The 14,950-nt window shown below is 39.4% G+C and overlaps 1 protein-coding gene across 4 annotated transcripts in view; it reads left to right on the plus strand.

Moving 5' to 3' along the window:
• PREX2 (phosphatidylinositol-3,4,5-trisphosphate dependent Rac exchange factor 2) overlaps positions 1–14,950 on the plus strand; it is a 168,998-nt gene that overhangs the window by 119,265 nt on the left and 34,783 nt on the right. For 3 of the 4 annotated variants that reach the window (XM_027638739.1, XM_027638737.1, XM_027638740.1), the window contains 4 exons: positions 659–876; positions 5,219–5,321; positions 7,890–8,033; positions 11,676–11,790. In XM_027638739.1, the coding sequence (XP_027494540.1) occupies positions 659–876; positions 5,219–5,321; positions 7,890–8,033; positions 11,676–11,790 (580 nt within the window). Of the gene's footprint in view, positions 1–658; positions 877–5,218; positions 5,322–7,889; positions 8,034–11,675; positions 11,791–13,865; positions 14,008–14,950 lie in introns of those variants that run through there. The other variant, XM_027638741.1, reaches the window with a different exon arrangement.

Below are 14,950 nucleotides of genomic sequence, written 5' to 3' on the forward strand. Positions count from 1 at the left end.
ATGATAAAATTACTTGAAGACCTTCAGGAAAGAGGAGAAGAAGGAAGCACTGAATATTTATCACCACAGTTTTGTACTTTATTAAGGATATGTTTCCATTTCTAACTCTTTTGACCTTTAGCTAATCTAATGCCTGTGCCCTCCAGAATAAATTGATAGGTTAGCTAGTCCCTAATTTAAATCAGCTGCTAATGATCCATAGACATCTACCTCGGGACCTTCCTCCCGGACTTTCCTGACACTGTAAATTTCTTCTGCTTCCTGAATATGTAATGCTGCTCTGTGCTTATTTTATAGATTCATATTCATATATATATTCATATATATTGTATATGGATGGCTTGTGTTCTGGTAGCAACACTCTGTGCTTTATAACATCTGGTAGCTGTGGAGATGATGCAGTCATATTCACAGCTTCTTACTATCCTTGTTTTCTGGTGGAAAGTAAATGCTTTTGTGCCCAGTTTGTTCTCATGTTGCAGCAAAGAGGTCGTGGAGTACTATTTACTAGGAATAACATTAGGCTGTAACCTTGTAATTTACTTGACATTAAAATGACATGGTTTTTAGCCAAAGAAAAAAATTCCAGCCCAGTTCCTTTGCTGTTAATCAATCTGCTCCATTTTGATTTTCCTCTTTTGGCTTCTGCCCATCACAGATAGCGAGATACAACTGAGGCGAGACATGGTCTTCTGTCAGAGCCTAGTGGCCACAGTCTGTGCATTTTCAGAGCAGCTAATGGTGGCCTTAAATCAGATGTTTGACAACAACAAAGAATATGAAATGGAGACACTGGAGGCCAGCAGAAGGTGGTTGGAACAGATAGCCAGTGCAGGTCTTCTCCTTCATTTCCAGTCCCTGCTCTCACCAAACCTGGTAAGACTCTCCATGTGGCATGCTTAGCGACAGCTCCTGTTCACTCACTGAACCAGGGATGTGGTTGAACAGTCTTAGATATAAATGTGATTTTCTGCAGTCTTTGTGCTTACCTTGGTACTTAATTAGCTGCTATTTGGAAAAGTTGCAATTCAGATAATTATGTATGTGGGATATATTTGGTTATGATGTGGGAAATATGATTTCCACAAAGACAGTATTATGTTTGTGTTGCCTTAAGAGACCGCAGAAAGCAGGACTCCAAGCCAACTTAGAGTATAAGATAAGATAAAGAGGGTAGGTCCTTTAATTCCAGGCTTGAGGCCCATAGGAATACATATTACACATCCTCGTGTCCACAGGTTTCCACAATTTAAGGTATTAACCCATCCAATCCCAGATCTATCCACCCCCCAGCACCTCCCCCCGGCACGCCCCTCTGGAAATTGAGGCACGGGGCTCTGGGACCCCTCTTCCTCAACCTCCTCTTCATCACAGCATGTTCAGTCCTTGGGAGTTCCTCCAAAGCTCTGGGTCTGAAGGTTGCTGTGCCTGCGTGGTATCTTGTTGTCCAGGCCAGGGTGCAGATGTTCTTAGACAGAATGAAGGCCTACCTTGAGGGAAGTCTAAACAAGCTAACAGATGTGGGCTTGCATGGGACTGGCTGTATCAGGACAACATGTGCAGCTTACAAACAGATAAAATCAGTGCCTCAGAGAAACAGGAGCTCTTTATGCATATGAAGAGTATGTGAAGAAAGCACCGGGGAGCTTGGACTCATGTCTTGAGTCTTGGATGCTTTTTGGCACCATGCAGCATCAACATGTCCCAGTGCTGGAACCCTTAGAGTTCAAAAGTCAATTCAGTTGGTGTCTGTCTTACGTTTTTCTATATGCTTTGTTGTCATCTTACCACAAAGCAACTGTTGTCTTTAAAGCACTGAATACTTGTATTTTTTCTTTCAAGATCATAGTGATTTCCTTTGTAGTGAAAATGTGTGCTACTTAGCTATTTTCACATAATCAGATACCAGCAGAATGCATTGTCAAATTGAAAATAAACTTCTGTCTTTTCTGTCTAACACTTCTTAACCAAGGGAAATTTAAAGGCAAATTTTTCAATACCTTCTCAGCACTATTTGACTTCCAAATGATCCGTGTTATTTTAAACAAGGAAATTACACTCATTATGGCCACAGTTCAATAAAGAATGAGCAGTCGTGCAAGGATTTCCCATGCCACTGTATGGTTTTCAGACTATTCTGCTGACAAAATCACTCTGTCCATAGACTTTTTAAATAGAACCAGGAGAAAAGATATTTCTAGCAGATTTGCTTTTTCATGAGTACAAGGGGGAATGCTATTTCACTATACAGATCAGGGAAAATCATGGGATTTTTTTTCTTTTTTTTAATTCAGTAAACTATAGTTTATTCTCAATTTAGGGGCAGCTAGTTTATTATTCTTGGCCTTCCTACTGTTTCAGTTTTTCAAGGGGGAAAAATGCTGTCGTGGGTTGACCCTGGCCATATTCTAGGCACCCAATAAAATCACTAAGAGCTGGGAGAAGTCACACAGGCAAAACAAAACTCAGTGTGAGGATGGTACTAAAATTTATTACTAACAGGATAAGAGCTAAAGAGTGAGAAATAAAATGGTCTTAAACACACTTTCCAACCACCCCTCCTTCCTTCCATTGTTCTCCCTCCTCCCCCTGCATCAGTGCAGGAAGAGAAGTCCACCCATAGGGCAACTGGTCTTCCAAGTCTGCTGTCCTGTGGGTCACCCTTCCATGGACTGCAAGGGGACAACCTGCTTCACCATGGTCTTCACCACGGGCAACAGGAGGGCCAAAGCTCTGAGTCCCTCCCCTGTTCCGTGGGGTCCCTCCCACAGGAAACAGTCCTTAATGGACCTCTCCAACGTGGTTCCACCCCCCCAGGGCTGCAGATCTTCCATATCTGTCATCACGAAGGTCATTCCTCCATGGGGTGCAGGAGATCTCTGCACCCCGATGGTTTTTCATAGGATGTAGTCTTTAACGGATGAGTTGCACCGATGTGGGTCCCCCACAGGGCCATGAGTTGAATCCTACCTGGGAATAACCTGCTCCGGCACAGGCTCCTCTCCACAAGCCACAGATCTTGGGAAGGACCCCTCTCCCTCCTGGGCCTCCCAAGAGGGTAACAGTCCTCCTTCATGCATCCACTTGTTCCCTCATGGGCTCAGCTGCAATGCGGTGGGGCCCCCCGGCTTGGCCAGAATAGGAGGGGGAGCAGTGCCCACCAGCGGGGCTGGCCTGGCCTGGCTCAAGTCCATTGCCGTGCCTGCCCTGGGCCAGCTGCCGTGGGGCCCCAGGCTGTGGCCACCGCCCCCGCCCAGGCCGGCTCGGCTCCAGCACCACTCTTGCCCTGGGCTAGGGCCACGTTGGCAACCCCCCTGACCCAAATTTCTTCTGTGCAACAAACTTTTTCTTAAATATGTTATCACAGAGAGGCAACAATTGGCTCTCCCTTAACCATCAGCAGGAAATCCCTCTTGTAGCCAGCTATCATTGGCTCCACGGGGGGCAGGGGGGAACTTCTAGCAGCTTCTAAAAGAAATCACCCCATGTAGCCCCGCCTCCCGCTACCAAAAAAAAACAAACCCAGCCACAGAAACCCACTACAAATGCATACCTCAGATTCCCTTTTGGCTCTTTCTAACCTGAAGTGCTAGGGGAGCGTTGTGTAAGGAATAGAATAAGTGACTAGTGATTTCTGCTGTAATTGCTCTGAACATTTAAGTCAAGATAACCATATTTTCCTTTTTAAAGATTTAGTGAAGTGTCTTGAGAAGTCCTGGATCTCTTTAACTATCTCTTTAGCTCAGGAGTACACAGAGTGAACCATAGGTGAAAATCAGAATATTGGCATATTTACATACTTGACTTGCACCTAGAGTTTTGTAGGTAAAAGTGCAAGTCACCCTGAGCTGTACTTGCTCTGAGCTGCTGGTTCAATTATTGGTGCTTGGAGTGGACACAATGAACTCTTATCTTTGTTCATAAGTGAAATCCTAAAGTTATGGTATTTTTTAAAGAAAATTTCTAAAAAGAAGAATTCAGTTTTCACATTTCCCCTCTGTTTCTTTACAAGCTAGACCTTGTGTCAGGACAAGGTGTTACAGTCAAGTGTCTTACAGAATAATGACAAAATGGTTTCATTAAAAGCCTGTAAGACCCCAGCCCTGGAGCTACAAGCTCAACCAGGAGTTTTACTTTAAAAAATATACAAGGCTCCAAAAATTCCCCCACCAAATATTTAGAAGAGCCCTTGCTTCTTTAATACCTTGAGGTAGAACAAGGAGAATATGCTACACAAGTTTTCTGAGGAGATACTTTTACTGATAACTTTAGAAAATAAGTGAGTAAATAAGAGAACTTGGCAAAAGCTTAAAAGGGTAACAAACAACAAAAACAAAGCATTCCACAATGCATAGACTTAGCAGTTGCTAACCCATAAAATTTAGCAAAATCCAACTTATTACCAAGTTACCCAAAATATTAAGAAAAGAGATTTAGAGAAGAATTAGGAGTAAAGAAAGAGAGAGAGTAAGAGAAAAAGATCTCCCACCAGTGAGTCCTGTGTAAGTCCAGTTTCCTCATGGTAGGTCTCAATTGAAAATGGAGCCATATGTTGCTGTTTTTATGTGCTTACCGCCTGTGGCCACTCCTGTCAGGTGGGACTTCTGGCCCACTGGCCATTCTGTGGCTCTGGGGCAGAGTGAGGGACCGTGCTCCTGGTGTGCCAGCCAACCTGAGACTGGATTATGGGCTCCAGGGAGTGTGGTGTCTTGAAGTGTTTCCAGGCTGGCTTTGACTGGCAGCTGCCCTGGGGTTGCCCAGCAGAGTCCAAGGGTCCAGTGACTGACAGCTGCTCCAGGGTTGCCCCAGGACACTCACAGGGGCTGGCATGTGGGATACAGCATTACCTCACCTCCATGAGATTTGACCTATCCCTCCCCCACGCCCCCCACATGCTTGAGTTGGTTCTGACCCAATAATATAATAATCCAGTGTTTTACAAAACCACAAGAAGTAATGGTAGCTATAAATTACATATTAATTTACTATGTGAAATGGTAACATTCATTTTTATAATCTTGGCTAGTAATAAAATGGAAAGTGCCAATAGAAACAAAGATATTTACATTATCTGGGAGTTAAATAGGTTATACACTGCATCAGTGAAATGTTGTGCAACATTCTGTAGTTAATTTAAGTCCTGCTCTCTTATGTTATTTCTGTTGGGGAAAACATCTGGCTGAAATGACCTTTTCAATTTTCCTTTTGCCTTTTTTAGGCTGATGAGCAAGCCATGCTAGAAGATACATTGGTTGCATTGTTTGACTTGGAAAAAGTTACTTTTTACTTCAGACAATCAGAGCCAGAACCATTATTTGCGAGTGAGTAATTAATATCTAGGCTTTACTATTTTTGTAACATTTTTTGTTCCTAGAACATCACCTTCCACAGGGAATGTTATGTAACTTGGAATTATGGAGAATAAGTAGATCTGTACCTCTCCTAACATTCCTGGATGTGCTGAGATACAGCTATCATCAGTGAAAATGCAGAATCGCTATCTGGCAATGTCAGTAACCTTGGGGCAAAATTGTTTGCTTAACTGAATTTTCCGTTGAGAGTATGTGACTGAATCAGGAAAGTCCCTGGAAGACCCAATTATTATTGAAGAAACTTGTAAAAGTATCTTGAATGTCTTAGTAGGGAAATGCAACTGACTTGAGATGGAGAACCCCATTTCATTTTATTGTCTGAAAACCAAAGTAGATCGTTGAAGAGTTCCTTGAAATGAGATGGCAAACGCTATTAGGATAGCCTTAAATTGGGCAAGAAGTTTCTCTGAGACCTGCTGCTGCAGACAATCAAGGTCCTGAACCCTTCCTCCCAAAACTTGCCCAACTCACCAGGAAGGAACTGTCTTTGCAGTCTGCTGTTCATACCCTTCACTTATTTTCAGCTATTCCTTTATTAGTTTGTGTTCATCTGGTAGATATTTTCCTGCAGTGAACTTTATTTAGTGAGCAAAAAGCCCTCATTTTTTCCCTTCTCATAACTCCCCTGGGAGCGAGGAAAGCATGTCTGCTTCACATCAAGCCATTCTGAAACAATTCCTTTGCTGGATTGAGACCACACATGAGAGAACTTCTGCAGTAACCAAAACCAGAAGACACAAAGCCATCCACAAAGCTGCCTTGGGTCTGAAGAATTCAGTAGCACAGGGCTGGTAGTCAGGTAGGAATTAGCCTGTACAAGACCATAGTTATTTTGGTATAAGTCAAGTAAGGCTTGAAATGTTTTAAAAAGAAGCCCTGCTGGACCAGATAACATGTTACAGGAGGGCCTCCTGATGGGGATGTAACCTTATACCTGTGTCATGAACTGTTCATATTGCTGCGTTTTCCAACTGAGGTGTCTATGCAAATAAGTGGAAAGTCCGTGTGTTCAAGGATTGTAATAAATTCTGTATTTTCTTTGGGTTTAAGTGCTGACACTACAGTCATCCTGGCTGTGGTTACAGAAGACAAGTAACTGGCTTTTTTTCTTTTTCATTTATGTTTCTGCATAATCAATAAAAGAAAAAAAGTCTTATTACCAAAAGTAGTGAAAAATGTCCTTTTGGAATCTTTACCATTTAGGTATGTGTACAGTGTAAAAACTACGTAATGCTAATACTGATGCAAGTCACTATGTTTTATTGTTACTACTTTCAACTTGGAGACATCTATGGAAACAGTACTTAAACAGGAAATACATAAAAACATTAAATTGATTTAAACTGACTTCCTCTGAGAGATTTAGCTAAATAGGAAATTTTTGTAAACTTTTACTAATGCTCATTGCATGTTAGTCATCTGTCATAATACACATGATGTATGTTGGGGAATCCCTGTAACTGCAGTGTGATGCTACTGGTAGCTCCAAACCCTGCACCAATTGATTTATTATGAAATTTAACCTGTCAGAATCTCATGTGATGTTCTCTTACAGTTTTCTATTCTACCACAATACATTTATTTTCTCAGTTGCGTCCTGATTTTTAATACTAATTTCATTAATATGCTGATAGCTATTGTATATTTACTTGTGTTCTATTCCATACAAATCTGAGGAGAATCTGATGCTGTATATCACATTGATATTATACATGGTGCACTTCATGAAGGCCTGTGAAATGTAGCTACAGGTATCCTTCCAGTGGTTTCAAACTGTGCTGGAGATAGATGTGCAGTCCTCAGGCTGGGGCACCTCTCCTATGAGGGAAGGCTGAGAGGGCTGGGACTGTTCAGCCTGGAGAGAAGAAGGCTCTGGGGAGACCTTATAGCACCTTCCAGTACCTAAAGTTTCCTAAAAGAAAGCTGGAGAGGGACTTTTTGCAAGGGTATGTTCTGATAGGACAAGGGGGAATGGCTTTAAACTGGAAGGGGGCAGGTTTAGATTAGCTATCAGGAAGAAATTCTTTACTGTGAGGATGATGAGGCACTGGAATAGGTTGCCCAGTGAAGTTGTGGACACCCCATCCCTGGAAGTGTTGAAGGCCAGGCTGGATGGGACTTTGAGCAGCCTGGTCTAGTGAAAGGTATTCCTGCCCAGGCCTGGGGGTTGGAACTAGATGATCTTTTAAGATCCTACCAACCCAAACCATTCTATGTTTCTCCATATTTACAGGGAATACAAGTAGAATGTTGCCAACTACATTATTTGCTGAGTATTTTTGTTGTCAGTGACAGTCTGTCAAAGATGATGATCACTGCTTTTCTGTTTGTCTACACCCTTATAATGGTTAGGCCAAAATTGACCAAAGCGACACCATGTATAATGTAAAATACTGAATATATTATTTGTGTCTGCAGTAATTTTTTATCTACCCATGTGAATTTTGGGTGCAACAGTTTCTGTAAAAGGATGTGCCATTGCTTTCAATGAAATTGTGACACTGGCTGTATTTTTAGATGTACCAATCACATACCAAGCAGAAGGAAGCCGGCAAACGCTGAAGGTTTACTTCTACCTTGATAGTTACCATTTTGAACAGCTTCCTCAAAGACTGAAGAATGGAGGAGGATTTAAAATCCATCCAGTACTTTTTTCACAAGGTAACTTGAGTTTTAATTCACCCTCACCCTGCTTCTTTCACATAAGAGTTAACTTTCTTTAAAACCTCACTTATTTTCTTTGATTTAAATCCTTTGTAACTATAAAGGCACAATGCTTATATTTAAACGTCATTTAATGTGGGCATTTATTTAGACCTTTGAATTAAAATGTAAATTTAAGAAATGCTGATATTTGTAATAGAAAATAGAGGCATGGGTGTAGGTTTCTAAGTTTATGCCTGTTATATGATTCCAACAGCAATGGACAATAGATAGACCATGAAACTTGCTTTTCAAAGTGTTTTGCTTTTCAAATGACGCTGTAATCTTTTCTATTGCTTCATATTTGAGGACTAAATTGTTATCCCCTGAGAATTCTGTCTCTTTAAAATGTTATGAAGAGTTAAATAACATTTTCTGGCCTTTGCAGTTATTGCTCTGCAAACATTGCAAAGTAAGGAATGGTGGCGCTGATGCTCAGACTATTCATAAATTAGAGGCAGCCTGCATTAGCAGCGGTGTCATTACAGTCATCAAGAGCATGAAGTTTGCCTCACTGAAATGGTGAATGTGAGCTGCTGATTGCCTTGAGCCGCCTTTGATTTCAGAGGGAGCTGAAAGTACTTCCTACATTGTGAAAGGCTTCAAGGGTCTATAAGGAATAGGCAGAAGTCAGGCATACAAATGAAGGATTCGAGAAGGGCTTGGTCTCTGATAGATAAGCAGGATGTAAAAGGAAATAGTGAACAGAAAGATACATGGAGAAATAGCCGAATTTACTATGAAGTTAAAAACCACTATTTTTTAAAAATAAGATCCCTGAAGTCTTATTTTTAAACAAACTAATAAAGACTTCAGTGGATTTCTTTTGAAGAGATTGATTTCAGTCAAAGGGGAAAATGAGAACGCTGAGCAGGAGACATGTTTCAGTAGGGCAGACAAAAAGGCACATGAAAGAGAACAGAAAATAGCTTGGTTTCAGGAATTCCTGAATTCCTAGAAATACTAATTTTTTTAGATTGGGGAGGGGATTCAGTGTGCTACAGGATTTATTTTGCAAATTTTTTTCCCTTTCTGTTTCCAGAAGCCCAAAATATTTGCTTCTTTGGATAAGCATATTTGTAGAAAACTAAGAGAAAAGGGCAAGGATCCATTCAAGTGTTTACATATGCTTAATAATTTTCAGTGGTATAGAAGGTTTCTTCTTTCTTTACCATATCAAATTTCTTTTATTTTTAAGGACCTCTCTCTAAAATAGTCTATTAGACTCCAAGAATAAAAAGTCTTGGATAAGAATTTAAATCCTAGTGGTTAAATCATTATTTTACTCAGGTTTTACCTCATTAATGAGTGGATTGGGATTCTATTTTTTACTTCATTCCTGTGAGGTTTGGCTGAGCTGCCATCAAACTAACTCAGTACATTCCCATCTGTAACTAAAAATCATTAGCTAAAAATGTAAGTTCCTTGTGAAATGAAATCTTGCTTCCCAAGCTTATCAGAGCTGAGCCGTTTCCTGCCTAAAATACAATGGTTTATGATATTTTCAAATGGAACATTTAGAAAATGATGGTTTTGTAATACTTTGTCAGAGACACAGGTAAGTGTATATCAGTCTCTTTATCTCTGTGTTGCTCTATTCTGAGTGGCATAGCTCCATGCCTAAAATTACAAGACCCTGAGTTCCTTCTCAGCAGAGCTGCTCTTAGGCTCTGTCTTTCCCGGTGCAGAACTTGACATTTGTCCTTGTTCAGTTTCACAAGGTTCCTGCTGGATTTCTCCGGCCTGTGTAGGGCCTCTTTATATGGCCCTGCACTTGAGTATATTTACTGCTTCTCCCAGTTTGGTACTTGCTGCAAGCTTGACTTACCTCCTCCATGTCAGTGATAAAGACATAGAACAATATAGATCCCTGTGCTACCTGCTTCTAGGTAGACCTTGTCCCATTAAGAGAGTCTACCCATTCTTCAAAGTTGTTTTCCTGTTTGGTTATCTATACATTCAGACCATAATATCTTAACTTGGATGGAAGAATACCATAGAAGACATGTTTGTAAGGAAAGCCTCCTTATAAAGAGCTTTCTAATATATTGGGTAGAAAAATGTTAAACCCTTCAGAGAGGGGAGAGCCAAAGCACACAGTGTGGGAGTGCTTGCATGCACCTGTGAGCGTGGCCCCTGCAGAGGCAGAAATGTGTGCTCCAGCCAGTCCCGACAGATGACTGAGTTTCCCGGTTGGGTAATCTAATTGAATAAAACCAGCTTTGTACCAGTAAAATAAGCAGTAGGGATTTTCAGTTCTGTTTGTACTAACGTGCTGTTGTAGATGGAGTTCAGTGGATATTTTTGTGTGCGCTTTCTCGTGTGACTTAGTGCCAAGGAAGTTAAGAAGCAAGTCTGTCTGTTGAAATTTAATATTTTTCACACAGAAGTAGAATTACAAACTCTGAGAGCACAGCGAGTGCACTTTGCATGTTCTTTCACATTAAGCAGTACAAACAGAATTAATATTCCTTGTGGAGCTGAAGCTGTAAGACAGCAGCATGTTTCCATCAAAACTCTGCTTATTGCTTGCATTTTCTAATAGGGTGATGGATTCTTAAATTGTGTATGGATTACTAAAGTGACCATATTCCTAATTGTAAGGTCTTTAATGCTTGTCCCCAAAAACTTTAATTTCACCCTGTGGTTTATCTCATAGGTCAATAAGGTTGACCTCTTAATGGGAAGATCTTTATTTTTACAGTCCACATTTTCTTGAGAATCTTTCAAACACTTGATTTGGCTTCACTAAAGAGAAGGTTACGCCCCATGAAGCCTCTAAAGCAAAGGGTCTGGGGGAATGTTTTGGGTTTTTTTTGGTTTTTGTTTTTTAAATCTGTTGCTAGGAAAACAACCCCAAAATGGAATGGTAGTGCATTCATTTTTTCCCCTCTTTTTAATTTCTGTGCAATGCTTGTAGGAGGGGCATAAAAATCTTTCCTTTAATTCAAGGGTTTTTTTAGTTCCTGAGTTCTTGTAGCAATATTCATTCTTGGTTTGGTGAAGTGAATGCAACAAAAGTGGACACAAGACAAGTATTTGACTTCACTTACCTGAGCCTTGAAAAGGAACTTCTAGGGTGTTTTCAGAGATTCAGAGAAGTTTGCTTTACTTGATCTAGAAGAAGGTATTCACATTATCAATGGGAATAACTAGAGGTTCAGGTGCTCCATATCTCCCAAAATTGGACTTTGTGAGAAGTCGTTAGGTCTCCCTCTGTGAAAGTAACTGCTACATTAATCCTTTATTTCCACTGCCCCAGCTCATTCTACTGTTTTATTCCAGGATATATCAAAACTAAACCCCACATTTACATTCACAGGGCAGGAATACTTTAATTAGAGCAAAGGAACTCAAATTATCACTCTTCTTTATATTTTCCACAGGACAAGAAATACAATTTTTCTTGTAAATGAAATCTTTAAGAGAGATCTGTATGAATTTGATGATATACAGAAACAGCTCAGCGATCCACAGTAGGGTCACAGCCTCAAGGTTAAAAAGTAATTCACTTGTGTGTGAACAAAACTACAAAGAAGGCGATTACTAAATATTTAATACTGATCTTTCTCTTGTCCATTCTCCTTTCTCTTTTCACAGCACTGGAGAGCATGGAAGGATACTATTACAGAGACAGTGTCTCAGTAGAAGAATTTCAAGCTCAGATTAATGCAGCCTCGCTAGAAAAAGTCAAGCAGTATAACCAGAAACTACGGTGAGTAATAAATCAACATTCCTGAGCTTAGTTTGCAAAGTTCTGCTTTTCAGTTCAGTTTCCGTGACACATCTTTAAACTGAAATGTGTTGTATGGTGGTTGTTTTTTGGTGCATAATTGAATGAGATCCAAGATTCATGGTTCTGACTTTTCTGATTTCTGCACTGTTAAGTTACTTTTTACAAAATTGTTTTCCCCTGAAAACTATAGCTATAGTTGCCTCGAGGTTGTTCTACTAATGCATAGAGAAAAGAGAATGTCTACTTGATCACAAATAGAGTATCAGAATTGCTAAACATTATGATCTGATTTTACAGACCGTATTTACCTAATTTTTACAGTATAGGACTTGAAAAATAGTGCCGTTTTCCTCAAAGCCGAGCATCTTCCTCCTTGCACCCCGCTATGCTAATGCAAATACATAAATATTTGGATACCTGCAGCAGCATTGGCTATGGGTTACAGAGTACATACTTGCCTGTATATATAAAAATTATGCAGCTGTGTATTTTGGTAAATATTTCATTAAGAAGTTGCACATAAAGAGAGAATTTCTGCTGTACAAAATAATCTATTAGTTGAAGTAAAATAATGAAGATGGGTACATAGACCACTCTTGCATCTCACTGTATCTGTGAAAAACACCTGTTTGAGTACGCTTACATGCCACATGAGCTGAAGATGTAAAGGACTGTGTTAAAATCACATCTATTCACCCTTAAAATTCTTGAATCAGATGAAAACACTATCATTTCACTAGAATGATAAGGCAGTTTTTAAAAGCAGCAGATAACATGAGTTAAAAAAAAGGTTAAGGACAATGGAGGAGGGGAAAGAAGATAACGAGGGTCCCATTTGCAATTCCTTTACCTGTTGGTCCACTCCTGTCTTTGGAAGGTTTTTTTCGTGGATCTTGCAAAACTATTTCTCTATTTTGTTACTAGAGCAGTGGACTTTCTAGATTGTGTTTTAATCTAATTACTACTATAACAAAAGTGATTTTAAAGCCAGTTGCATTCAGTAAGCACGTTATATTTTATTTTATTGGTGACATCTGTGTCAGTGCACTTCTATATCAATGACAAATGTACTTATTTAGTCTGTTTTCTACCTTCTTGTATTAGCACTTCATATTTGGGAAAAAAGTTCCTCCTGAGTATTTATGTGACAAAGCTTATGTTATACATCAGTTTTACAGAGCCCTTTGGTCATGCCAGTATTTGGCCTCAATGAAGTCAGATAGTGTTAGAAAGAGATTGTATCAGTTGGGCAAGGCAAGACTTTTTGTGCTGTTTTTTTCCTATGAATAGGACCAATTTAGCCTCCCATGAAAATCTTTAAAATAAATTCTTCCTGACTCTGTGCTCTGGTGTTCCCTGACCTTGGTTACCTCATGTGTTAGGTCCTCCATTCATGTTGTGGCTTTAATGAGGTACATTCCTCTTATGGTCTTGTGACTCACAGCTCTGATCAGTTGCTAAGCTCCAAGGCTTAATTTTGCAAGAAGTTACCATGAAAAAGTTATCATTCAACAAAAATTACCTTGAGGATCTCTGCGCAGTCACAAGAATAGGAAAATTTTGGATTTTTTTTTCAGCCCTCTAATGTCTGTTCAGAACATTCAGTAATTGATTTGTTTGCTTTCTGGTGAACTATACCCATTTCTTAAGTGAGGCACAAACAGCTTCAGGAATTAACTGACATAATGTGAAGAGGAAAAACAGAAAAGCAGATGCTTCATTCTTTTTCTGCTGTTTGCTAGCCTGTGTAGGTGTTTGGCCAGGAGAATCTAATAAAATAGAAAGTAACTGCAGCAGCAAAAGATATTAACATTTGGATAATTGCTCTGAAGAAGAACAAAACGTGAAATTGAATATTCCCTGGAAACATGCTCAAGTGCAATAATACTGAAACTCTTCAAGGGGAAGAAATCCGGAGAGCAGAACCCCTTAATCAACAATAAGTCATTCAAGATACAATCCATAAACCATTCTTTCTCCATATAAAAGGAATGCATTGCTTGCTTGTGAAATGATCATCTGATGACCATCTTATAATCTCTCCATCACTACAGCAGCCAAAGCAAATGAGAGCAACAGCAAAGGAAAAAGCAGTTGGAGAAGAGGATGGAGACAAGTGGGAGTGAAAGCAATGATTGGCAGTGACACTTTCAAGGCACAGCCAAGGCATTCATTGATGAGAACTCTTGATACATTTTCAACTTCTCTTATTCCTGATGCATTGAAATAATAATGCTCCAATAATAATGTGAAATGGAAGAGACCACTTTGTTGTGTATGGTCCCACTTGCAAACAGTTGTTGACCTAACTTGGTATATACCTAAGTAGGACAGTAAATTAAAAAATGAGTGGTACCTTTACTCAGCTACCTCTTAATTTCTTACAGTAAATTCTTAAAGTTTGAGTACATAGCACAAATCAGATACTGATGAGTGCTTTAAAAGAAATTAAAATCAATTTATGAATTATTTATTTGAATGAATCAAAATATATACTAGTAAATTTTTAGTGGATTTCAGGAAGGATAACCATTATCTATCATACAAAGTCAAGAAGCTGAATCCTTGCTTTTATCGCAGAGTTCATTCATATATATGAAACACTGACCAGCTTTTTCACAGTATCCAAAGTGATGCAGTAAATCCAGGTGCAAAATTGCCCTCCTTGCACTGATTTGAGCATTATGAGACCTTCTGTCTTTCATGGTTCTTGCTTTGGGGCTTTTACAAATACTACCTCAGCTGTGAAATAGTCATTGATAAGATTATCATTTTTATGAGAATGCATGAAAGACAGTTGAAAATCAGTTATAGAATTTCATGTTTATGTGGAATGGAGAGAATGTCCTTCCATCTTCTGTAATATACTTTACCCTAGCTATTTGAATCTAATTAGTAATATAAGGGAACTTTTATTCTAAGACCAGCTGAAGTTGAGTTTTTCTACAGTTCCTCAGGCAATATCCTCTACCCGAGCAATATTTTGGAAGTCCTTTATTGAAATAAAGGTGTTATTTAAAAAAAAAACCAACAAAACAACTAATGCCTAGTTTATGAAATTTCTGAAACTGCTGAGAATACTTAGCATCTGACCTACAACTGTTCTTAATAACTATTCTTATTCTCTTCTATCTTTTTC

The sequence above is a fragment of the Corapipo altera genome, unplaced genomic scaffold, assembly GCF_003945725.1.
Source record: "Corapipo altera isolate COAL_440 unplaced genomic scaffold, ASM394572v1 49, whole genome shotgun sequence".
Taxonomy (NCBI): Eukaryota; Metazoa; Chordata; class Aves; order Passeriformes; family Pipridae; genus Corapipo; species Corapipo altera.